The sequence below is a fragment of the Manis pentadactyla genome, chromosome 3, assembly GCF_030020395.1.
Source record: "Manis pentadactyla isolate mManPen7 chromosome 3, mManPen7.hap1, whole genome shotgun sequence".
NCBI classification, from domain to species: Eukaryota; Metazoa; Chordata; class Mammalia; order Pholidota; family Manidae; genus Manis; species Manis pentadactyla.
In genome coordinates, this window is record NC_080021.1 from 2,683,498 (window position 1) to 2,708,725 (window position 25,228).

General features: G+C 49.5%; 1 protein-coding gene across 9 annotated transcripts in view; it reads right to left on the reverse strand.

The window, feature by feature from the left end:
* AGO2 (argonaute RISC catalytic component 2) overlaps positions 1-25,228 on the reverse strand; it is a 115,438-nt gene that overhangs the window by 53,105 nt on the left and 37,105 nt on the right. For 6 of the 9 annotated variants that reach the window (XM_036923021.2, XM_036923031.2, XM_057497649.1 and 3 more), the window contains one exon: positions 9,774-9,966. The exons of 1 other annotated variant lie outside the window; for it this stretch is intronic. In XM_036923021.2, the coding sequence (XP_036778916.1) occupies positions 9,774-9,850 (77 nt within the window). In that variant the 5' untranslated portion in view covers positions 9,851-9,966. Of the gene's footprint in view, positions 1-9,773; positions 9,967-16,971; positions 17,012-19,178; positions 19,417-25,228 lie in introns of those variants that run through there. 2 more of the 9 variants (XM_036923017.2, XM_057497648.1) reach the window with 2 other exon arrangements.

Consider the following 25,228-nt stretch of genomic DNA (forward strand, 5'->3'; position numbering starts at 1 on the left):
ATCGGGAACGAGACAGGGATGCCCACTATCTCCACTGTTATTCAACATAGTACTGGAGGTCCTAGCCACAGCAATTAGACAAAACAAAGAAATACAAGGCATCCAAACTGGTAAAGAAGGAGTCAAACTGTCACTATTTGCAGATGACATGATACTGTACATAAAAAACCCTAAAGACTCCACTCCAAAACTACTGAACTAATACCTGAATTCAGCAAAGTTGCAGGATACAAAATTAATACGCAGAAATCTGTTGCATTCCTATACACTAATGATGAGCTAGCAGAAAGAGAAATCAGGAAAACAATTCCATTCACAATTGCATCAAAAAGAATAAAATACCTAGGAATAAACCTAATCAAGGAAGTGAAAGACCTTTACCCTGAAAACTACAAGACACTCTTAAGAGAAATTAAAGAGGATGCCAAGAAATGAAAATTCATCCCATGCTCTTGGCTAGGAAGAATTAATATTGTCAAAATGGCCATCCTGCCTAAAGCAATTTACAGATTCAATGCAATCTCTATCAAAATACCAACAGCATTCTTCAATGAACTGGAACAAATACTTCTAAAATACATATGGAACCACAAAAGACCCCAAATAGCCAAAGCAACCCTGAGAAGGAAGAATAAAGTGCACAGATCTCATTCCCCAACTTTAAGCTCTACTACAAAGCCACAGTAATCAAGACAATTTGGTACTGGCACAAGAACAGACCCACAGACCACTGGAACCGAATAGAGAGTCCAGATATTAACCCAAACATATACGGTCAGGTAATACATGATAAAGGAGCCATGGACATACAATGGGGAAATGACAGTCTCTTCAACAGTTGATGCTGGCAAAACTGGACAGCTACATGCAAGAGAATGAAACTGGATCATTGTCTAACACCATACACAAAAGTAAATTCAAAATGGATCAAAGACCTGAATGTAAGTCATGAAACCATAAAACTCTTAGAAAAAAATATGGGCAAAAATCTCTTGGACATAAACATGAGCAACTTCTTCATGAACATATCCCCCCAGGCAAGGGAAACAAAAGCAAAGATGAACAAGTGGAATTATATCAGTCTGAAAAGCTTCTCTACAACAAAATACGTCATCAATAGAACAAAAAGACATCCTACAGTATGGGAGATTATATTAATAAATGACAGATCCAATGAAGGGTTGACATTCAAAATATATAAAGAGCTCACGCACCTCAACAAACAAAAAGCAAATAATCCAATTAAAAAATAGGCAGAGGAGCTGAACAGACACTTCTCCAAAGAAGAAATTCAGATGGCCAACAGACACATGAAAGGATGCTCCACATCACTAGTCATCAGAGAAATGCAAATTAAAACCACAATGAGATATCACCTCACACCAGTAAGGATGGCCACCATCCAAAAGACAAACAACAACAAATGTTAGCAACGATGTGGAGAAAGGGGAACCCTCCTACACTGCTGGTGGGAATGTACATTAGTTCAACCATTGTGAAAAGCAGTATGGAGGTTCCTCAGAAAGCTCAAAATAGAAATACCATGTGACCCAGGAATTCCACTTCTAGGAATTTACCCTAAAAATGCAGTTTCCCAGTCTCAAAAAGACATATGCATCCCTATGTTTATCGCAGCACTATTTACAATAGCCAAGAAATGGAAGCAACCTAAGTGTCCATCAGTAGATGAATGGGTAGAGAAGAGGTGGTACATATACACAATGGAATATTATTCAGCCATAAGAAGAAAACAAATCCTACCATTTTCAATGAGACGGATGGAGCTAGAGGGTATTATGCTCAGTGAAATAAGCCAGGTGGAAAAAGACAAGTACCAATGATTTCACTCATCCATGGAGTATAAGAACAAAGAAAAAAACTGAAGGAACAAAACAGCAGCAGACTCACCAAACCCAAGGATGGACTAACAGTTACCAAAGGGAAAGGGACTGGGGAGGATGGGTGGGAAGGGAAGGACAAGGGGGAAAGGAGGCATTACGATTAGCACACATAATGTAGGGGGTGGAGGGCACCGGGAGGCAGTATAACACAGAGAAGACAAGTAGTGATTCTACAGAATCTTACTACGCTGATGGACAGTGACTGTAATGGGGTATGTTGTGGGGACTTGATGATAGGGGGTGTCTAGTAACTATAATGTTCCTCATGTAATTGTAGATTAATGGTATCAAAAAAAAGAATAAAAAATAGATATGGGGGAAAAAAATACCAAGAGATAGATTTAAATCCACCCACAAATAATTACATTAAATATTAAAGAGCCTCGTGCTCCAATTAAAATCAGAAATTATCAGACCACATACAGTCCCAATTGTACATCTACAAGGGATGCATTTCAAATACACACACACACGTGCATACAGCTGAGACTACAAGTGTGTAAAAAGATGTATCAGCCACATAGTAAACATAAGAATGTTCCCAAGGCTATAGTAATACCAGAAAAAAAAGACTTTTAAACAGGAAGAATTACCAGATTGATATATTTCCTAGTGGTAAAAGGGTCAATTTATCATAGAAGACCCAACTGTAATATGTATGCCTGCAGTAACAGAGCTTTGAAACGCATGAGGAAAGGACTTCTAAATAGTACTCACTGGACAAATAGACAAACGCACATCACATGCTGATAAAAAGATTAGGAAGCATTCGACTGGGATTCAAGATGGCGGCATGAGAGGTGAGACAGAGAACTCCTCGCAAAACCACGTAGAGTACAAAAATATAGTTAATACAACGAGCCCTGAAACAGCAACCGGAAAGAAGGCTGCGCCAGGCTGCGCGCAGACCTCAGGAACAGGGCCGACCTCACGGAGCAGGTAACGGACCAAAGCCTCGAACCGGCGGGACCCGCCCCCGCCCCCGCCCCCGCCCCGCCCCCGCCCCCCGGCGGGAGGAAGAGAAGCGAGGCGGAGCGGGGCGGGGGAGGGCTGGACGCGGTCGTCTGGGCGCCGCTGCCCCGCTGGTTGGGAGCTTCAGGCGCTGCATCCCCCGGGCTCGCTGCTCAGCTCCGAGGCCCCCCGCCGCGACCCGCGGCCTGCAGAGCCTCCCTCCTACCTGCCGGCACCGGCTCGCACACCTGCAGTCACGGTGCTGGCGTCAGGCCAGCCAGAGGGAGGCCCCGCCCACAAGAGCTGGAGGCGCGGAGCACAGAGGCTCCCACCTGGGTGCTCGGCCCACGGGCTCCGACCCCGGAAACGGGCACCGCAGACGGGAGCCAGGAGACAGCTCTCTCCTCCCCCAGGCACCAGCGCCGCTCCCCGACGACCCCCAACCTCCCTCCAGGGGCCGAGCAGCTCCAGAGACTGGAGCCTCTGGGCACTAGAGGGCACCACACAGAGATATGAAACGTCCAAACAACACGGTTCACAGCAAATTTCACAAACCCCAAAAAAGGGGTCAAATGAAACTGAACTCGCCAATTTTCCTGAAAGAGAGTTCAAAATAAAAATAAACATGCTCATGGAGGTACAGAAAAATATTCAAGAACTCAGGAAAAAATTTAAATTGGAGATTCAATCATTAAGAAATTCCATATCTGAAATTAAACATACAATGGAGGGATTTAAAAGCAGATTAGATGTAGTAGAAGAGACGGTAAATGGAACAGAAATTAGAGAAGAGGAATACAAAGAAGCTGAGGCAAAGAGAGAAAAAAGAACCTCTAAGAGTGAAAGAATATTGACAGAACTGTGTGACCATTCTAAAAGGAACAATATTCGCATAGTAGGGGTACCAGAAGAAGAAGAGAGAGGAAAAGGGATAGAAAGTGTCTTTGAGGAGGTAATTGCTGAAAAATTCCCCAATCTCGGGAAGGAGACAGTCTCTCAGGCCATGGAGGTGCTCAGATCTCCCAACACAGGGACCCAAGGAGAACAACACCAAGACATATAGTAATTAAAATGGCAAAGATCAAGGATAAGGACAGACTTTTAAAAGCAGCTAGACAGAGAAAAAAAGATCACATACAAAGGAAAACCCATCAGGCCAGAAGGGAGTGGCAAGATGTATTTAATGCAATGAAGCAGAAGGGCCTGGAACCAAGATTACTTTATCTGGCAAGGTTATCATTTAAATTTGAAGGAGGGATTAAACAATTTACAGATGAGAAAAAGTTGAGAGAATTTACCTCCCACAAATCACCTCTACAGTGCATTTTGGAAAGACTCCTATAGACGGAAGTATTCCTAAGGCTAAACAGATGTCACCCAAGTAATAGACAAAGAGTACAGAATATGATTCATAACATACAAAGAATGGAGGAGGATAAAAAAGGAGGGGAAAAAAAAACAAGAACCTTTAGGTTGTGTTTGTAATAGCATACAAAGTGAGTTAAATTATTCTGTTAGATAGTTAGGGAATTACCCTTGAACCTGTGGTAACCACAAATGTAAAGTCTGCAATAGCAAAAAGTACATACCTATCAATAATCACCCTAAATGTAGATGGTCTGAATGCACCAATCAAAAGACATAGTCACTGAACGGATTAAAAAACAAGACCCGTCTATATGCTGCCTACAAGACACTCACTTCACACCCAAAGACATACACAGACTGAAAGTCAAGGGATGGAAAAAGATATCTCATGCAAACAACAGGGAGAAAAAAGGAGGAGTTGCAGTACTGGTATCAGACAAAATAGACTTCAAAACAAAGAAAGTAACAAGAGACAAAGAAGGACATTACATAATGATAAAAGGGTGAGTTCAACAAGAGGACATAACCATTATAAATATCTATGCACCCAACACAGGATCATCTACATATGTGAAACAAATATGAACACAATTAAAGGGGGAAAAAGAATGCAATGCATTCATTTTAGAAGACTTCAACACACCACTCACTCCAAAGGACAGGTCAACCAGACAGAAAATAAGTAAAGAGACAGAGGCACTGAACAACATATTAGAACAGATGGATCTAATGGACATCTACAGAAAATGGCATCCAAAAGCAACAGGATACACATTCTCCTCCAGTGCACATGGAACATTTTCAAGAATAGATCATGAACAGCTACATGTAAGAGAATGAAACTGGATTATTGTCTAACCAATACACAAAAGTAAATTCGAAATGGTTCAAAGACCTGAATGTAAGTCATGAAACCATAAAACTCTTAGAAAAAAGCATAGGCAAAAATCTCTTGGACATAAACATGAGCAACTTCTTCATGAACATATCTCCCCGGGCAAGGGAAACAAAAGCAAAAATGAACAAGTGGGACTCTATGAAGCTGAAAAGCTTCTGTACAGCAAAGGACACCATCAGTAGAACAAAAAGGTATCCTACAGTATGGGAGAACATATTCATAAATCACATATCTGATAAGGGGTTCACATCCAAATTATATAAAGAGCTCACGTACCTCAACAAACAAAAAGCAAATAAGCCAATTTAAAAATGGGCAAAGGAGCTGAACAGACACTTCTCCAAAGAAGAAATTCAGATGGCCAACAGACACATGAAAAGATGCTCCACAGAGAAATGCAAATTATCATCTAATCATCAGAGAAATGCAAATTAAAACTACAATGAGATATTACTTCACACCAGTTAGGATGGCCAACATCCAAAAGACAAGGAACAACAAATGCTGGAGAGGATGTGGAGAAAGGGGAACCCTCCTACACTGCTGGTGGGAATGTAAACTAGTTCAACCATTGTGGAAAGCAGTATGGAGGTTCCTCAAAAAACTAAAAATAGAAATACCATTTGACCCAGGAGTTCCACTCCTAGGAATTTGCCCTAGGAATGCAGCAACCCAGTTTGAAAAAGACAGATGCACCCCTATGTTTATCGCAGCACTATTTACAATAGCCAAGAATTGGAAGCAACCTAAATGTCCATCAATAGATGAATGGATAAAGAAGATGTGGCACATATACACAATGGAATATTATTCAGCCATAAGAAGAAAACAAATCCTACCAATTGCAACAACATGGATGGAGCTGGAGGGTATTATGCTCAGTGAAATAAGCCAGGCAGAGAAAGACAAGTACCAAATGATTTCACTCATGTGTGGAGTATAAGAACAAAGAAAAAACTGAAGGAACAAAACAGCAGCAGAATCACAGAACCCAAGAATGGACTAACAGTTACCAAAGGGAAAGGGACTGGGGAGGATGGGTGGGAAGGAAGGGATAAAGGGGAAAAAGGGGCATTACGATTAGCACACATAACGTGGGGGGGGGGTCATGGGAAAGGCAGTATATACAGAGAAGACAAGTTATGATTCTATAGCAACTTACTATGCTGATGGACAGTGACTGTAATGGGGTATGTGGGGGGGACTTGATAATAGGGGGAGTCTAGTAACCATAATGTTGCTCATGTAATTGTACATTAATAATAGCAAAAGAAAAAGAAAAGAAAAAGAAAAAGATTAGGAAGGATATAAAGGATTGGAATAATCCTATCAACTAACTCCATCTAATTTTCCTGATCCCTGCACCCACCCCAAATATACATTCTTTTCAAGTTATGAGGAACATATGCTTAGGCATAAAGTAAGTCCCAGCAAATTTCAAAAGACTCTTACAGAATATGCTCTTTAACAAGAAAGGGATTACATCAGCAATCAATGACAACAGCATAGCAAAAAAAACCAAAAAAACCTCTAAAAGTTAAAAATGGAACACATTTCTTTTTAAAGAAGAATCCGCAAAAGAAATGAGAAAATATTTTAAACGGAATGAAAACTGACATGTATCAAAACTTATGGGCCATGGCCACAACAAGGCAGAGGAGCATTCTCAGACTGAAACGGAAGGATTGGGGGAAAAAGAAAGGTTTGGAATTGATGATCTAGACTCAAAATAGGCAATAGGAAAGAAAATAAGAAAGATAAGAAAAGAAAATGGGTGGGGGAGGGTGGACAGCAAATGAAAGAGAAAAATCAACAAAGTTGTTTCTGTGAAAAGATGAATATAGTATTGACAAACCCCATCAAGGAATAAAGAAAAAATACAGATTTAAAATACTAGGAATGAAACAGGGACTTTCACTGCAGGTCCGACAGACAAGAGAGCATGATGAACGATTTCATCCCAATAAATCCAACAGCTCAGATGATATGGACAGACTTCTTGAAAGATGCACACTATAAAACTGACATAATTAAGAAACAGAAAAATGTGAATAGCCTGTTATCTGATAAAGAAATTAAACTGTATAATACACTTCCTGGGAAGAAAACTCTAGGCCCAAATGACTTCAATGACAAACTCAAACATTAAGAAAGAAGTCATACGAATCTTACACTTTGCTTTTTCAGTATGTAGAGGAGGAGGGAACACCTCCCAGCTTACGAGGCTATAGAACACTAATATTGAAACCTAATAGAAGAAAATGACAGACTAATGTCCCTCAGGAGCATAGATATAAAAATTCACAAAAAAAACACTAATGAATTAAATTCAGGAACACACAAAAATAATGTAGCATGACTACAGATGTAAAATAATATATCACAACTCTCAGAAATTCAAGCTAATTTAAGATTCAAAAAATCACATTAATAGGAGGGGCTAAAAAAGAAGAAAATAAAAATAAAAAGCCACCTCAACAGACACAGAAAAAGCATATGACATAGTTCAACGCCCAGTGATGGGGGAATAATTCTCAGCAAATCAAGATCACTCCCTCAGCCTGAGAAGAGGTCTCGATGAGGATCCTACAACGAATGCAGGATTCTACACGTGACAGGACGGACACCCCGTCAGACTGGGAGCAAGGCGAGGATGCCTACACTCGCCATGGACAGTGGGCATTATTTATACAGGACTTCGTGATCACTGCCACAAGGCAAGTAATAAATAAATAAATAAAATGCGTTGAGGACTGAAAAGAAATAAAAACATCTTTATTGAAAAATAATGAAAAAAATTTTAACATCTTTACTGAGATATTCACATACCATAAAACTCACCCATTTAAAGCGTATAATTCAATGGTTTTATTGTATGACAGGATTGTGGTGATGGTTGCAACCTAAGTTAGAACATCTCCATCACTCCACAAGGAAATCCCACTCATTATAGGCCAGTCACACCCTCCTAGAAAATGAAATTTTAAAATGCAACTTACAATCATCAAAGAACACATAACATACATAAGAGTAAATAAAATGAAAGACCTCTGTGCCGAAAATTGTGAATAACTGCTGAGAGAAATTAAAGTGGACCTAAATAATGGAGAATGTGCTGTGTTTATGGATGGGAAGATTCAACAGTGTTAATTTTCCCCAAACTTGCCTATGGTTGCAAAGCAATCACAGTAACAAATTTCAAGGGGCTTTCTGGTGGAAACTGAGAATCAACTGATCTCAGCCCCCACCCCAAGGTGTTTGGGTAAAAATAATCAATAACAGAAGAGTATCTTTGTAACCTTTAGGTAGGCAAAGATTTTGTGCAGAGCACACACAAGGTAATAACCACTTCAAAATTCAATCGATCAGACTGCTCATTATAAAATCATAAATCATGGTGGGGGAAGAGAAGCCTGATGTCATACCATATACAAAACCTAATTCACGATGGATCACAGACCTAAACACACAAGCCCAAACTGTAATTCTTCTTTAAAAAAAATAATCAATAACAGAAGAGTATCTTTGTAACCTTTAGGTAGGCAAAGATTTTGTGCAGAGCACACACAAGGTAATAACCACTTCAAAATTCAATCGATCAGACTGCTCATTATAAAATCATAAAGTCCTGCTCATTAAAAGGCAACATTAAGAAAGTGAAACTGCAAACCTCAGACTGGGTGAAAATACTCCCCACAGAGACATGCACTTAGAATATTCTAAGAACTCCTACAAATCAGTAACAAAGAAGACAACCGACCCCCCAAAGCAGGGAAAGGACGTCGGTGGCGCTCACTAGAGACGACACACAGACATGAGCACGTAAAAAGGCACTGGGCCCCCTGTGAGGAGGGGACGACCAGGGTCACGACGAGGCACTCTCACACACCCACCAGAACAGCAAAGATCAAAAGACTGACCAAGTCGGAAGCCCCAGGTGCCGACCAGGATGCGGGGCAGCCGGGCCCTTGCACAGCTGTTGGGGGGAAAGACGGCGCAACCGTGCTGGAAAACAACTCGGTGGCTTCCTGTGCAGCGAACCCTACACCTGCTCTTTGACCCAACCATTTGCTCCTAGGTATTGATCTAAAGAAATGAAAATGCATGTCCACAAGAAAGACTTTAATAAGACTATTCACACCAGCATTACCCATAATGGTAAAGCCTAGACAGCCTGAGCATCTAACAGAGGATGAATGAATCATGAAATATTCATAATTTAAAACATTCCTCAGTATTAAAAATAAGAAGCTATTAATACACACAATCAAACAAGTCAATCTCAAAAACATTATGCTGAGTCCAAGGAGTGGGAAAGGGCGCTGCACAACCCAGATTCGTATGCAGGAAGCGAACCAAGGGTGACGCATCGGGGCCCTGACTAGGGGCTGGGGATCAACTGGAAGAGGGTCTGAGGGAACAGTCCAGGGCAACGGGCAGATATATGTATTTGCCAAAGCTCCCTGAGTTGTATGCTTACAACTGTGCTGAGACAATGAAACACACTGAACACTTTTCAAAAAATAAATGCAAGGGATCTTCCTGGGGAAAAAAGTCAGAAAGATCTGAGAATCAAAGGGTCCAGAAGTTTAAAATACTGTGTTTGGGTTACCCACAGAAATCAATCAGGATCAAGAAAGGATGAAACTGAATACCTGTTAACTCTCCTTGGGCATTTCTCTGGCTTGATATCCAATTCATAATGATAAATGTCAATTTTTGGAATGTCCATTTCAAAGAAGTTGGCCTGTAACTTGATTGTTCTCCCGGAGGTCCCGAAGTCGGGTCTGGGCGGAGGCTTGAAGGCATATCCTTGGATGGGTGGTGGAGGCGCAGGAGGCGTGAGCACTGGGAGAGCAAAGAGCACAGTTACAGGGGAGCAGCAGCTTCTCTACGGCTCACGGCACCGCAGAGTGGGTGCCCCCCAGCCCCCAGCCTCGCCCCCTTCCTCCTCTGTTAGGGCCACACTGCACCACCTGAAACTCGCATCTGCCCTGCCCACAGCTGCCAGGCTCAAGGGCTCTGCCGGCCTGCCCCTCCTGTCACCCGGTGGCACATGACTCCGAGCCATGCCCTCCCTTTCAAACCATCTCCCCACCCCTTGCCTCCCTGCTCTGCCCAGACCCCTGGATGTTGGGCTTTCTGCCTGGCCCCCATGTCTTACAATGGGCTCACGTAGTCTAAACTGCATCCACAGGCCAACTGCCCCCAGGCTGGTGTCTCCGGGTAGGCCAAGGTCCACCCCCACAGTCTCCATAGCCAGCCACACAGCACCCTCCTTTTACCCTCTTTCCCCATGCATCCTCTCCTGTCCATCTCACTTGGCCTTGGCCGGATCCCCATTTCATCCTGCACATGTGATTGGGGGAGCTTCTAGTGGGGTCTTGTATCCAAACTTCTCTCACCCACCTTCCCCGCTCCAAGCCAGGTGTCGTGCCTCAGCCTGTCCAAATACCTGCATGGCTCCCCAGCCACAGTGCCGACCCCTGGCACTCATGGTCCTGGTCTGGCCTCGGTCTCATCTTCTGCAGCTCCAGCCCCGCCCCAGGAGCCAGCCTCTGCATGGCATAGCCGGCACGTGGGCCCCTGCCCAGGAATCCCAGCAGGACTCATCTAAGCCTTACCTGTGTCTCCAACTCACTGAATTCAAGCACCCAGTATCAATCTGCTGGGCCCTCTGCTCCCCATTTGGACCTCAAGCAGCTTGAAGATCAGGACCTCTGTCTGCCCGAGGGTCTGAGACAGCCCTGGAGGGCAGCAAAGGCCCAGAAACATTCAACCAGCTTCCCTCCATTTACATTTGCAGAAGCTGGAGTTCAGACAGGTGAAGGAAGAAGGCCAAAATCACTCAGAACGTGTCCTCTACAATGGCCCACCGAAGTCCCGAAGGAGAGCTTTGCTACATCAAGAGTGGAGAAAGCCGAGCCTTCCCGGCACCGATGCTCACGTCCACACCATGCCACACGTCAGCCCCTATTTCAGGGCGTCTCGCAGCTGAGCTGGGTCAGCACAGGCATTCAACTACCCTGCACTTTCTCTGGTCCCCGGAAACCACCACCCACGCTCACCACCACCTTGTCTGCAACAGACCAAGACCACACTTCCACAGAGGAGGCAGCTGCCTCACCCAGAGCCAGTTCTTGACTTAAAATGCACAGTTAACAACTCACTGGTTCCTGTGCTTGCCTTGCTACAAGAGGCCAGACAGATGGGCAGTGAGTGCCATCAGCGAGAGAGACAGGGCCAAAGACGGGGCTCACAGGTAACTAAGGGGCCGAAAGTCCAGGGGCGTCCCTCCCTCACTGCTGCGCAGACCATTCAGGTAATCAGACTGCTTCCCCCCACGCCACACACGGCAGAAATTTCATCCCAATGCATATTTCAATGATTCTATTAGTAGAGTTCAAACTGTGGGTTTAGGAAAAAAACATTATTTTTTTCAGAATTTAACAGAATTCTTTTAATTTTCTCTCAAATGTCTCAGTTTCCCAAATAATGCTCATTAAAAAAAAAAAAAAAATTCCATGTACTTCAATCCTTGCCATTCACTAGAAATAAAAATATCATCTAGAAATAGCAGAAGCTGTTCTCATTGTATTTCTGATCTAGGAAAGCTCAGTCCTTGAATTACTTTTATTTTGTTTTCTTTCCATAAAAAACAAACATCCTTTAGAGGTTACTGAGGTCTAGCACCTGGAAACCTTCGGGTCTCTCGCTAAGCAACGACAACATTGCAGAAGGCACACTCACAGACTCACATCACGCCCCTGCTTCCAGCAAGCACCCCACCCCCGCCCCCCTGTGCCTGGTAACGAGCCAGGGACCAGGACACAAAGTGGGCAGCGTGCCGCAGCAGCTCCCAGGCACTGCTCAGGGGAGTGCCCAAGCGCAGGTCACAGGTGGACCAGGCACACTCACCTCTCCACACAGCAGGTCCCCACGGTGCTCTGCACTGCGGGCCCCAACCAAGCCAAGGGGTGGGCATCAGACCAGCTCCGCTCATCCCCTGAGATGGGCCAGCTCCTCCACGCTCAGCACTGGGGGCCCCCACTGCGGGGTCCCTGCTCTCGGCAGGACTTTATCCAGCAAGAGGAACCATTCTAATGTAGAAACTAAGCTAAACCCCCAGAAGTCACATCTGTGCCTGGGAAACATTGAGCCAGAGGCACAGAAACCTGGCCCCAGGTCAGCTTCAGGAACAGGAGAACCGCCCACCCTGAAGGGTTTCCCAGCTTACAGTGTGCTCCCCCATGTTCCCTGGCTGTGCCCCACGGTGCACAGCAGAGTGCCTTTGAGAAGAAGGCCATCCAAGCCTCAGACACAGCAACGCGCAGCCAACACACCCCCGCCAAATCAGGCTTCCCCCGCCCGTCACCAGCATCAGCTGAGCCGTACTTAAATCTGTCCCCTGGCACAGATTAGGCCTCGGGCCTATTCTCAGCCCAAGCTGATTTCTCCTATCTCCCCAATACCTATTATTTCTACAATTTGCCATTGGAAACCAGGAAATTGTCCAGTTCAAGTTACTAACCTATATTACTAAAAACAATGGAAAAAATGCAATGGCAATATATTCATAAAATACATAATTTCACAAGATGTTTCTTCCTTGCTTCTAGCTTTTAATAATGAAAATACAGTTCATGGGAAGCCAGGTGGAATACAAAATCACCAATTATGGAATATAAACTCCAAGTTAAAGCTGTAACAGTTTTCCAAGCAGAGGGGGTAGGAGAGGACGTACAGGGTTCGCCCTTCGGGACGGGCAACCTTAGACGAGAGCAGGGCCTCGGTCCTCGGAGACCCAGGTGCGCTTCCACAGGCCCCAAGGGCCCTGAGAGCAAACTGCCCAAACAGGCAGGACTAAGGTCAGCAGGAGGGGCGCGTGAGGAGAGGACGCAATGCCGCCCCGGGACGGCAGCTCCTGGCCAGACAGGTAGCTGAGGTGCCCAGGTGGGACCCAATGCTGTCAGAGGCCGCGGGAGGACAGGAACGGCACCCATAGGTGGCCGACCGTCAGCCCCAGTGTTCCCTGAGGGCTAGCCTCCCAGGGCTCTCCCATGGCCATTTTTTCCCTTGGGCGCTGCGTGGGCACTGAGGGCGTGATGGCACCAGCAGGGCAGGGACCGGCAGAGGCATGGGGCCTGTGCCCAGAGCACAGCTCCCTGGCCACCCCTTCACATGGCCCATGCGGTGCCCTCCCCGTCCTCTGAATGAACTTGCCAGAGGGCAGTGGGGGGACTGCCCATACCCCCAACTCAGCCTCAAGTCCCAGCTACTGCCCTGCCAGCCCCTGGGCCACCAGTCATCCCCCTTCAAGGCTCTCCTGCATGTTCCCATCCTCACAAAGAAGTGCAGGTTCTAGCTTCGTGACAACTGTCCCCAGACACCACGGCTGCTGCCCCCAACTTCGGGCTGCGAGTACAGCCACGTTCCCTTCGGGCGGCCATCCAAGCAGCCCTCTTTGGAGCGGCTCTCCCGCTGTTCCTGCACCTGTCAGCCCTGCCCTGCGCTGGCAGGCAAGCCCTCGGGAAGGGGAGGCAAGTCCTCATCCCGCATCCAGGGACCCTGGATTGTCCCAGCTATGCCAAGGGGAAGTGGCCTGTCCGGGCAGTGGCCAGCCCAGCCCTCAGCACTCCACAACTGCCCCTTCCATGTGGCATCCCGGCGAGCGCGTGCTGAGGGCAGGGCCTCCTGAGCCCAGAACCCCAGCGTTGGGTTCACACAGGCACCAGGAGTGTGCTGAGAGTTCAGCGTGTGTGTATTTAAGAATCCCACCTCAGAGCCACACCTCAGTCAGTGACAGAGACACACGTAGTGAATGAGTGATCACGTTCCCGTGTGAGTAACTGGGCCACAGTGGCCAGACAGTGCTGGCGTCCTTACAAGATGCCATGGGGGTGAGCTCGTTACACTGTCCGTAAGGCTGCTGAAGGGCAGCGCTCGGCCTCCTGGAGAAAGCCACCCCCGGGGTTTGGCTTGTCCCCAACTTTTCAGGGGAGTCTCAGAGCATGGCTATGTGACACCTGCCCCGTGCACCATCTCCGGGCAGCCCCTCACCTGTAAAAAGGGATGGGGCCCCTCACCAGAGTGGCAGCCTCATCCCAGCCCTCCCCCTAGGGAAGGGGTGGGGACAAGGGCAGAGCCGACACACAGGACAAGAGGCTGGGGTGACCAGAGAAGGAAGGGCTTGCCAGGGGTGCCCACGGGCACAGGATGCCCTAGGCGGGGCACTGCAGCAACTGGGCCCATGCAGCCCTGCGTGATGGCCAACAGCCCACAGTGGCACTGAGGGCTTTCCCTAGGGACGTTTGCTGACATCCACTGCCCCTTCGGGCTGGCCGGGGGAACACAAGGCATGGAGAACCTGAGGCTGCCAGGTCCCAGGCACGGCCCCAGGGAGCAGTCTGAGGGGTGTGGGGAGTCCCCGGTTTGGGCCGCCCAGGTACTCCCAGCAGGGAGAACAAGGCCAGCGGGAGCCTGGAAGGGCCACAGCCCCCGGCCTCACAGCCCATCAGCAAAGTGGCTGGGGAAACACCTGCTGGCACCTGGCAGGTGCAGGGCATGGTAACAGAGGCCAGCCCCACTGGCAGGGCCCCCACGGCAGAGGCGACGGCACGTGCGGCGCTGAAACCCTCCAGGAGAAGCAAGTCTGGCTCCCTCTCGGAAATCCTGCCCATCCCTTCTCCCCTTGCGGATGGACCAGAGACCTGAGGGCTCACGGGTGGGGCCGCCCTGGGTGCCCTGCTCCTCAGCTGCCTTCTTCACTGGACTGCAAACCACAGAGCACTTTCTAAGTGGCACCTGAGGGGCATATTCCACGGAGTCGAGGCACCTTGTTTCTCCACCTCTGCTGGGGGACACAGCCTGGGTGACTACTTTCCTTCAGGTATTTATTTTCTCTGGTTATCAAAACATACACTTATTACAGAAGATGTAGAAAATATAAACAAAATTAAAATCACCTGAATGCCACCACTCAGATAATCCCAGTAAGAACATCAGTCCTTTTCCACCCACGTGATCCATGGACGTGTGCAGATCCGTGCCGAGTCCTTCATCACCATTACATCACACATGTACACATCGTCCCAAACGCTCCGTCAGTGCCTACACCGCGTGCCAGGCCAGCTCCTGCGGATGCCACATCCGTGGTCGCCAAATTTTCAGCCGGCAGAGGGCACAAACGGGATCAGGGCAAGGGTCCTGAGCCCCAACTCCTGGCCTCAAAATGTATACAGCACCTCCCAGTCCCCACTGAGCCCCACCCATCACAGAGCCAGAGGACACCCACAGCCCCTGTTCTGGCCTCCTCCTCCCCGCCACCCTCCCTGTCAGGCCATCGGCAGGCCGGCAGTTCAAGGCTCGGCTGAGGGGCCTGCCCCTCCCGATGCCCCATAGAGCAAACCGGGCTTTGGGGTGCCCTGGGCTCCATCAGCCACCCACTGGGTCTCAAGTCACCTGCCCAGTGTCCGGGTGACCACACGTGCGCCCTTCCAGAGTAGGGTCTACTGCGCACGTGTGTGTCATCCTGGGTGCCAAGCCAGGGGCTCTCCCCATGCCCGCAGCAGAGCCTGAGGCCAGGCCCCGCCCCTCTGCAGCCTCGCCCCAGCCCCACCTTCACGCCGACCTCACTGCCCTCCAGAGTTCTGGGGCTTTCCTCTCTTTCCAGGTCCTGGCCCCCCTGCAGACATGGCGCGCTGAGGCCACCACTCCCTTGGGATGAAAGCCACACACGAAACAAAGCGGGAGACTTTGGGCTCACGGCGTCACCACCGGGACGGCACCCACTGGCCGCCCTGCCCTCCACCCGGGCAACCCACCTGGCTTCCAAGGGCACAAGTGCAGCCACCGTGTCCCAGGACCAGTCTGGACCAGGCTGAGTGCCCTGGCCCACCACCTGGAGACCAGAGACACCCAGCAGGGTGGGCATGGGGGAGGCATTACCTGGGCTGGGGGCTCAGCCCCAGATCCACATGGAGAACTCAGAGGGGGTGACATGCAGCGCCCCCTTCCAGCACGGCAGGGCCAGCTGACCACAGCAGCATTGGCGACGCCTGGACACGCAGAGAACACGGGGCTCTCACGTCACAGGACAGCTATGAAACTCGAAACCACAACATTCATCAGACCTGCTCCCAAGCCTATTACTAAATGTGATAAAGGACTCATTCGATACTTTGTCACGCATTTGTTATTTTGATAAGTGCACTGCAATGTGACCAAATTTTTTGTCATCCTCTGTATTTGTTCCATGACTTGAAAAACACTGTCTGGAAAGGACTCCATCTCTACGGCTCACAGGACTGACAAAGGGCTCATGACCCAAACACCTGAGAACCACCTGCTCTAAGGGCACAGAGTGGCCTCATCTCTAAGCAGAAAAGATGGTGTCTCAGAAACCTCCCTGGTCTCTGTGGTGGCGGGAGGGCAGGCAAGTCTGACGTTCTCCCAAGGCAGGGCCCTGCAGGCAGCACCACACCCCATAGACCCACCGTGGGGCTTTTAGTCTCCATAGCTGCCCAACCCTGCCGCGTGTGAGCTCACAATTTACTGGCTGCCATGACAACCGGCTCTCCAGGCTCATCACAGGCCGCCTACCATGCAGGGGCTCAGAGTTGAGAATCAGAAATCACACAGCCTGCAAAGGCCTGACAGCACAGCCTTGCGCACAGAACGTGAGGCCTATACGCCCCCAGGGCCAGACCTGCACACGCTCTCGGGACCTCACGGCCCCACGCGTCCACCTAAGGCCAGGCGGAATAGGCCACAGGAGGAGGGGCCGCCACCAGGCAGGCGATCTGGTGACCAGAGAGGGAAGCAAGCTTTCCTGGGAAAAGCAAGCACACAAACCATATTGTCCAGAGATGCTCTTCATTTCTGCCATTTTCTAAATCTCTCAGAACAGCGAACTGAATCTTCAAGAGGCGGAGTAACAAACACATCAGGCCAGGCACCCCGTTTGGAGTCTAACAGGTAGATGGTAACCCCCTGGGGTCTCGGCCACCACCCGCACACCCCCGGCCTTTACTACGGCTTCCGCTGCCTGTCTGCTGGGCGACAAGCAGAGGCAGGCGGTCTTGGTGCGAGCTTCTACCTTCAGGCCAAAAGCAGCACCCTGACCACAGACGTGCAGTAAATCACAGATGTGGGGCCGGAAGTCGCCTTGGTAACCAAGGGGAGAAACTCACCCTCCCGGTTCCCCGTCCCCAACCTGCTCTGAGTCATTTTCCTCCCGAGCCGGAGGCGGGGACCAATGGCAGTGAGGCAGGGCTGGGGGTTCGGTGGAGGGGCAGGAGGTGCAATGAAAACACCAAGAGGCCGGCACCAAGGCTTCCTGTCACCACCCCCGGCCCCACGCCAGACACTGCTCCTTCCACGACATCTTACTGTGACTTATATGACCTTCAAGAGCAAAAACATCTGTGTGACTGTTCACTCCTGGGTGACTTAAGGGTTCCTTAAGAAAAAACTAAATCAGAGAGTCATTAAACAAAAGGCCTGGCTCTTAAATTAAGCAGCTTTGGTTACGGGCAAATGCCACCAGTGGTGCAGGCTCTGTATTAACTGGCCGTTCTGCTGCCACCTGATTTGGTGGCCAGCTGGCTGTGAGCACAGCCTGCCAGCACCCACATCTCAGTGGCCAGGGATGTTTAAGGTTCGCCACCAAATACCATGAGGCCATTGCTGAGCTCCTTCCAGAACCTCAAAGTGAGCATCAGCACTCACAGCCATGCACACTCTATTTTCCTTTTAGAATTCTGTTTTCATTATATGGGGCATCAGCCAGAAACTACAAAGGTTAAAGGAAGTGATGAAAATAGCTGGGGGCCTTCCAGCCCTTCCATGCTACACCCCAGGCCATGCCAGGCAGAGACAGTCACTCCTTTCTGCTTCTGGACATCCCTGTGAGGTGGAAATGGAGGCTTTGGGGTCGAGTGACTTGTCGGGGTCCCTTGGCTTGGCAGGGCCTTCTTCCACTACAGGCTAGAAGTGGACAGAGTCTGGCAGCTCAGGGGGCACAGAGCAGACAGCTGACACTGTCAGGCCCACATTCTCCTGACCCGGCACACGTGGTTACCACTCAGCCAGTGCACCTGTTGCCCACACAGGCCACCCAGGCTGTCTCATCTGCTTGATACACAGTCACAGTGGCCCTTTTGGTGAGATGAACGGACGCCTTCTCAGAATGAAGCACCAGCAGTGCAGACAGGAACATCTACCCCCATCAGCTGGAGATAAAACAGAGCAATGACAGGCTATCCACAGGCCCAGCAACCAGCCAGCCGTCAGCCGAGGAGACCTGGCCTAACCCAGCCTGAGGGCCCATCAGATGCCGCTGATGCAGGAACATTGGCTGCCCGTCAGCCTGGGCTTCACGGCCGAGAAGAGCCGGGACAGAGCGTGGTCTGCAGGACCAGCACCTCCCAAACCTCCGCAGACTCACCTCAGAGCCAGCGTGGGGGCTCCCCAGGCTCCTGGGCACACAAGAAAGCAAAATGTGACGGGATAGGGGAGAAAAGGGACCCCGTGCCCTCAGGGGTCCGGGCAGAGGCCAGCAGGTGTGCGCAGTCATGACCGAGGAGCGACTCCACCACCTGCACACTCTGGACCCAGCAGTGCCTGTGCTGAGCGCGGGGTGGGGGTGAGCTGGTGCCGCAGGGTGTTTCCGTGTGACCAACGCCCGCCCAGCACTGTGGACCACCGAGGACAGCGCGAGAGCCCCCGCCCTGTTGCGGGGGCCAGCCCCGGCAGAAGCCAGCCCCCAGCCACAGCCTCAGGGTCCCCGGTCCCGGCAGGAGGTGACAACACCCTCCCTGTGTCCTGCAGGAGTGGGGACGGAGGACACACCTACAGCACCCAGCCCGGGGCAGCAGGGGGCCCCACCCACACCCTAGTGAGCGGCTGTCACTGGCTCCTCACGCCCTTGGGCAGTGTGGGTCAGTGTCCCCAACTCGGGGACGAAGCCGGGAGACAGAAGAGCCCAGACGAAAGCCTGAGGAGGCTCCCCGGGTGGGCGGGGGCTGGGCAGGGAGGCAGCCGGCGGGGGCGTCACAGACCTTTCTCGGGAAATGTGTCATCTGCGCGCGAGCCACCGTTCCTGTAAGTCTTTCATTTCTTCCTCTTGATAAAAATTCTCTGGGAAATTCCAGCCTGTCAGCCTGGTTCTTCACAACACTCCGAGAAGGGGCCCCGGAGGGCAGCCTGAACAGGGGCAGTCACTCGGGCAAGGACGGATGTCAGGGCCCACGTGGAGGCAGGAGCCTGGCACGGCGGGCAGGGAACACGGGCTGCCTGGGGATTGCTACTAGAATGCCTCACTCAGCTTCTGTGGTTGAATGAGTAACATTCTAAAAATACTTCAACCTCATTTTAGTGCGCAACAGAGCATGCACACGAGGAGTCTGTGACACATATGTGCAGTTTAGGATTAGTTATAAAACAAACACCCAACCATCCCACGCCAGTGACTAACTGCATATTCTCTCTTTTCCTTGCAAACTCAGAGAACTGCATCTACAATGGGCTTTTTAACGGGCTTCTGTGGTTCAACTTGAAACTGCAACCATCATTTCAAACCCCCTCTCTTTGAGAAATGGCCCAAAAAACCACCCCTGTGGTCTATAAAAAGAGAGCTATTTTCCTGTAAAAATTGCTTTAATAAAATTTCCCTTATTAGTTAAAATGTCCCCTCTGACCCACCATCTGTCTTTACTTGACAGTATTAGAGATACTACAGTAAATACAAGGAGAAATTAAATACTTGGAAAGTGTGAAGTGCCTCCTGCTGAAACGCTCCCTCAGTAGCTGACGTACACCCCCCTGCTGCTGGGCCTCCCACCACAGACGCATGGTTCTCAGAGCAGAAAATCCAGCCATACCTTGCAAGCACTTCACAGGAGTTCTGTAAAGGCATGAAAACGATCATGTGCATGTCCCTCCTATTCTCTGCAGTGCTGACCAGATACAGGTCTGTGCTTATTCTGACTCTCATTAGTACCTGCCTCTCCTCTGGAATGTGGGCATCCCCAGGGCGGGGACTGTGTCTGCTTCTGTAGAACTGTTGAATGAATGACGGGCAAATGGATGAATACATAGCATGGTGCCATGCTCACTCACAGTAGGAACGCCAGCACAGATTTATAGCTCAGTGCCCGGTTTTAGGGCAAGACCACGAGGCATCTACATGAAGACCACGATTCCATCTTTTGCAAGCAGTCTGAACATTTCAACTCAAGACACTGGCATCTTTCAAGTATCTACTACATTCCAGGCACAGAACTCCAGGCACCTTCTCACTGACTCTCACACACCGTCTCGGGACAGGACTGTCTTCATTTCACACGAGGACCTGGGGGCCCACGGAGGGTGATGCCCTAGGCAGACCGCAGCGCTAAGGTTTGGACTGCAACCGCCTGACACCGAAGCAGTTTACAATGGGGCCCTTACCGACGCCGTTTGCCCATCCATCCACCCTCCAGGACAGAAGGGTTCACAGGGCATCTCTCACACTTCACCAAGTCTGTTCCTCCAAAGAACCTAATCATTTTTATTACGCAACACATACAAGAGTCTAACGTGCCATCCTCTGCTCTCCCAACCCTGCTAAGCAGAAAGTTCAGAGAACTCTCTTCAGTGCTCCTTTACAGTAGCCAGTTCATCCTAGTTGCCTAGCACATATCTCAACACCAGTAGAAAATGCATAAATTCCCTCTCAATATGTGTATTGTTATTTTTAGCTCCAATAATAATGCAGGAAGTAACAGCCACAACTGGTGGACCAGGCACAGTGCAAAGCCTTCATGCGTGTCGTCTTGTTGAGTCCTTATGCCGGGGAAGGCATGGACGCGCGGGCAGGGAGCTGAAGGGTCCAGAGGTGAAGAACAAGCAAAGCCAGGGCTCAGGCACAGTCCTGCCATCAGCACATGGGCTTTGCCGCCAGGCCACACTGCCCCGAGTCCTTCCAAGACTGCAGGTACATTTCAGCCAAACAAATTAAAAAAGATGTGTGGACTAGCCGCATAGTGATCTAGCCTCACCACACCCACTCAGCCAGCACTGTGGCATGCAGTCAGAGCGGCCACGTACTGTGGCCTGACTGTGCGCCCAGCCCGACAGGTGCTCCATAGGCACCCTCTCCCCACCCGACACACTCCCGAGCAACTACCCAGCCCCTCTTCCCACGGAGCGCACCTGGGACACTTCAGGGAGGGCTCGGGGCATCCCAGTCGGGATGGAGAGAAAGAACAGCTGGGCCCCTTTCAGAACGTTTGAGGGGAAGCACCAAGGGGAGCCCCCTCACATCTCACTACAAAGTGAAGTCCAAGTGGGTACAAACTATAAACAGGTATTTTTAATGAAGCGAAAACAGCCAAAGAAGCACTTTAAAATTTAAGCTTTTCTAATTTTGCAGTGGAAACAGAGCACACTCTTAGACCCAAAAATCAGACTTGACAAGAGACAAATATGACTACATAAGAATTTTTAAACTGTTCTTAACTGCTCAATAAATTCGGAAAATTTTGTGACATAAACTCACAAATCTGGAAACCTAGATATATAGTTTTATAAATTAATAAGAATGAAAACCAAAAGGAAAATGAAAATGAATGGATAGCGTGTATAGGAAACACTAATAGGCAACAAAGAACATATGTTCAGCCTGTAGTCAAAGAAATAGAATTAAAATGATAAATTTTGCATTTATAATCTGGCATGTATAAGAGCTTGGAAAAAAGTCACTCTTATCCACACTATGTGGTTTTGAAGGTATGTTTCAGAAATCTTTTAGAATCATGTGCCTTTGGTCTGGTAACTCAACATCCAGGCGTTTATCCTAAAATACTCAGATACTCACATGTGAGAGTGTCCACTTAGGGCATAACAATAATGCAGACAATTGGGTAAACGCCCATCAGTAGAGAGCTGGTTAAATAAGCCACTACAGTAACTTACTGACACCACCATCTACAACTATAATGTGGGAAGATGTTGGGGGGTGGGTCTGAACTCGGGTCTGATGCAATCCCATTCACCGTGTGTGTCTATGCAGATTTGGTGTAAGAAAGGGAAACTTATGGAAGGATTATAAAGCAGAGTGTTAACCGCGGTTATTCCCAGTGGTCACACTACAACCGATGTTTCTGCTCTTCTGTATGCCTCTATTTTTGTAGGGAGGCATATATTATCTATTATTAGAAAAGTAATAAAGCTGTAATTTTTAAAAGCTTATAAGGGTAACTAGGAACAAATTCTGGGAAACGGATGAATAGGTATTTGATATATGGTTCTATTCTTCTCTGTTTGACATTTTCCAAAGTTACCTAAAACCTAAGATATAAGACCATCAGTACCTCATTTGAAGGATGCCCAGAGAGGTTTAAAAACCTGCCTGATTCAAGATTTGAGACAGGCCTGTTATGACTCCCGGGCACCTTTTACAGATGAACAAGGTGAGATTTGTAGGGGAAGCACCTCACTCGCGGCCCCACAACTACAAAAAGAGGGAGTGGTCAGCTGTGAGCACCGCACCCCAGGGGAGACGTGTCATCAGACGCAAGACGGGCGGAGCAGCGGTCTTGCGATGGCTGTCATGCTGCAGCCACAGGCCGTCTGGAGCATCTCCTGGTGCCAGCAGTGCCTGGGCACCTGCTCAAGGGCACCCACCCAGCCAGGGCAGGAACCAGCCCAGGTACCCTTGCCGCAAAACTCATCATGCTCTCTCGCCAGCAAATACGCCATTTGAAACACAGGATTAAGGTTCCAGTTTGGGTTTTACATCCCAGATAAAGGGAGCTCATACTGGAATTTTGTAGAAGAAAAAACTTAGATGATCTGTTTCCGCTCATTTATAAACATGCCCCATGGCACCATGGGGACCTGCTTCTTTGCTCAGCTGTCTGTCTGACTCAGGGTGGGGATCCCCCAGCCCCCTGCAGGTCACATGGTTGGATCATTTTCTGACACGGCAAGAAAAGCACCCATTATGTACACCCTTTGGGACTCATGGGGGAGCCCCAGGGCACCAGGGCAAGGGTGGCGTCTGACATGCAGCCCCCCAGTACAGCAGGAGCAGTGACTACCACACCCAGGCAGCCACCAGCGGTCCATCTTTTTAATGGAAAAGAAAATGTGGTATCGAGAGCACATCTCACCTACTAAGGGCAAGTACTGTTCTGCAAACTTCCATTTAGCCCAGCATGAACTACATGCCCGAGGAATGAACTTCTCTTTGTGAGGAGCGGTGTCACAAGGCTGGCGGCCACTGCCTGGCTTCCCGAGCCAGGGCCCTTTCCATGGGAATGAATTCCTGACTTCAAGCCTTAATTTCAGTAATGGACTAAGAATAAATTTTCATTCAGATTTCTCTAGCTAATGTAAGTCTACTGAAATCCAATCTCTCAGTAGTAGCTTGTGAGGCCTGATGAATTTTAAGAGAAGCAGAGTTAGAAAGAAAAAATGCCATCAGGAATGAAAAACCACAACTTTCATTCCATCCCCCACAGCTAATGGGGGAAGTCTCAGGCTCTGTCGGTCTGGAAAAGACCAGGGAGGCCGTGAAACCCACGAGCGCGGCCCCTCCTAACACATGCGGTGTGCGCAGACCGAGGCAGTGGCCATCTGCCCAACCAGGCAATGGAAAGGTAACCCTGGGCGCCCAGGCATCAGGGCACCCACCACCACCCAGTTTTCTATGTGGTTCCATACAGAAGAGAAGCGGAAGATGGAGCGAGAGTCAACAGCACAGAGGGCGAAAGTCTCCAGCAAGAAGCTCAGTCCCCAGGGCGGGAAAGGGACGCACACAAGCACCTCCACGACCCTTACCAGAGAAGAGGCCGGGCCTGCGCTGGAGGGACAGCACCTGGGCTCTGGCCACACACGTGGGAGCCACCACACCAGGAAGAACCAGTTTAGACCAAGGCAGAGGGACACACAGGTCCAGGTTCAGTTACCTGTGGTGTGGCCTCCAAAGGCCAGGCCCCTGATCAGCGTGGGAAACCATGGCGGGAGGCCCAACACTGCTCGAATCTTCACTGATGTGGTCACATCTCCTCCTGTCTGACCTAATATCCTTTCTGTAATTTCACCCAGGACAACCCCCAGCCCTGCCAGGCCTCAAGTGCAGCTAGCTGCTCCAGGAGAGGCCTTCAGTCCCCATGCGAACCAGCCCCCAGTGCAGGAGGGCCATACGTCGCTGGCTCTGAGCTGCAGCAGGCCTGCAGCTGCCCTCCCACCAGCCCCCAGCTCTGCCCAGGCAGCACCCCCAACCAATCTGTGACCTGCTCCCCTGAAAACTGGAGCTGCAGGGACACCATCTCTCCTGGAAATCCTGCAGTGCCTGGGGACACACAGAGCCCCTGCCACCTTCTGGCAGGACAGCCTTGCAGACGCTGGCAGGCTCAGGAGACCCTCCTCAGGGCACCCGCTCCACCTCTCTGCTTTTGCTCATTCTGAGACTAGAGAAATGCAGCAGTCATGAGCCACATTCTCCAGTTTGTTTCCCTTCGTGAAGCTTCTATCGGACTGTGGATGCTTCCGATGTCAGAGTCCATTCTACCTGGATATCAGTAGTTTGTAGGCTGAGATGTGTGCCTCCCCAGAGATCTAGAGGCTGACTAACATTATTGCCCCAGCACCTTAAGGTCTGGCTGGTCCTGGGTGCTCAGTGAGCAGCTGCTGAAACTGAACCGATTCAGCATCTGAAACAGAGTTCCATGGTCCCACTGATGAGTCAGCATCTAAGAGATGTCTCCTGAACACCTACCAGGTGAGTGGTGCACTGGACCCCTTGTCTTAACCCATACTCAGAATTTATGAAGTGGTCTATCCCTGACCCCATTTTCTGGATGGTATGGGATGAAATTAATCTTTGGGTCACACAGTTAGAAGTAAACCAGACTTCCAGGTTCTGAGGCTCAGTATCTTCTGTGACGATGAAGACCCAGGGGACAGGGGCGCACAGAGGCAGGGCCGGCTATGGGTGGCACACTGGCCCCGAGAACCTATGGCTGCAGGTTCCTACACTCACAGGAATTTGAATTTAAACTGCCTGTAAGGTCCAGGCATCTCCCTGAGATATTTAGCACATACACAAAGTGGTCCTAGCACT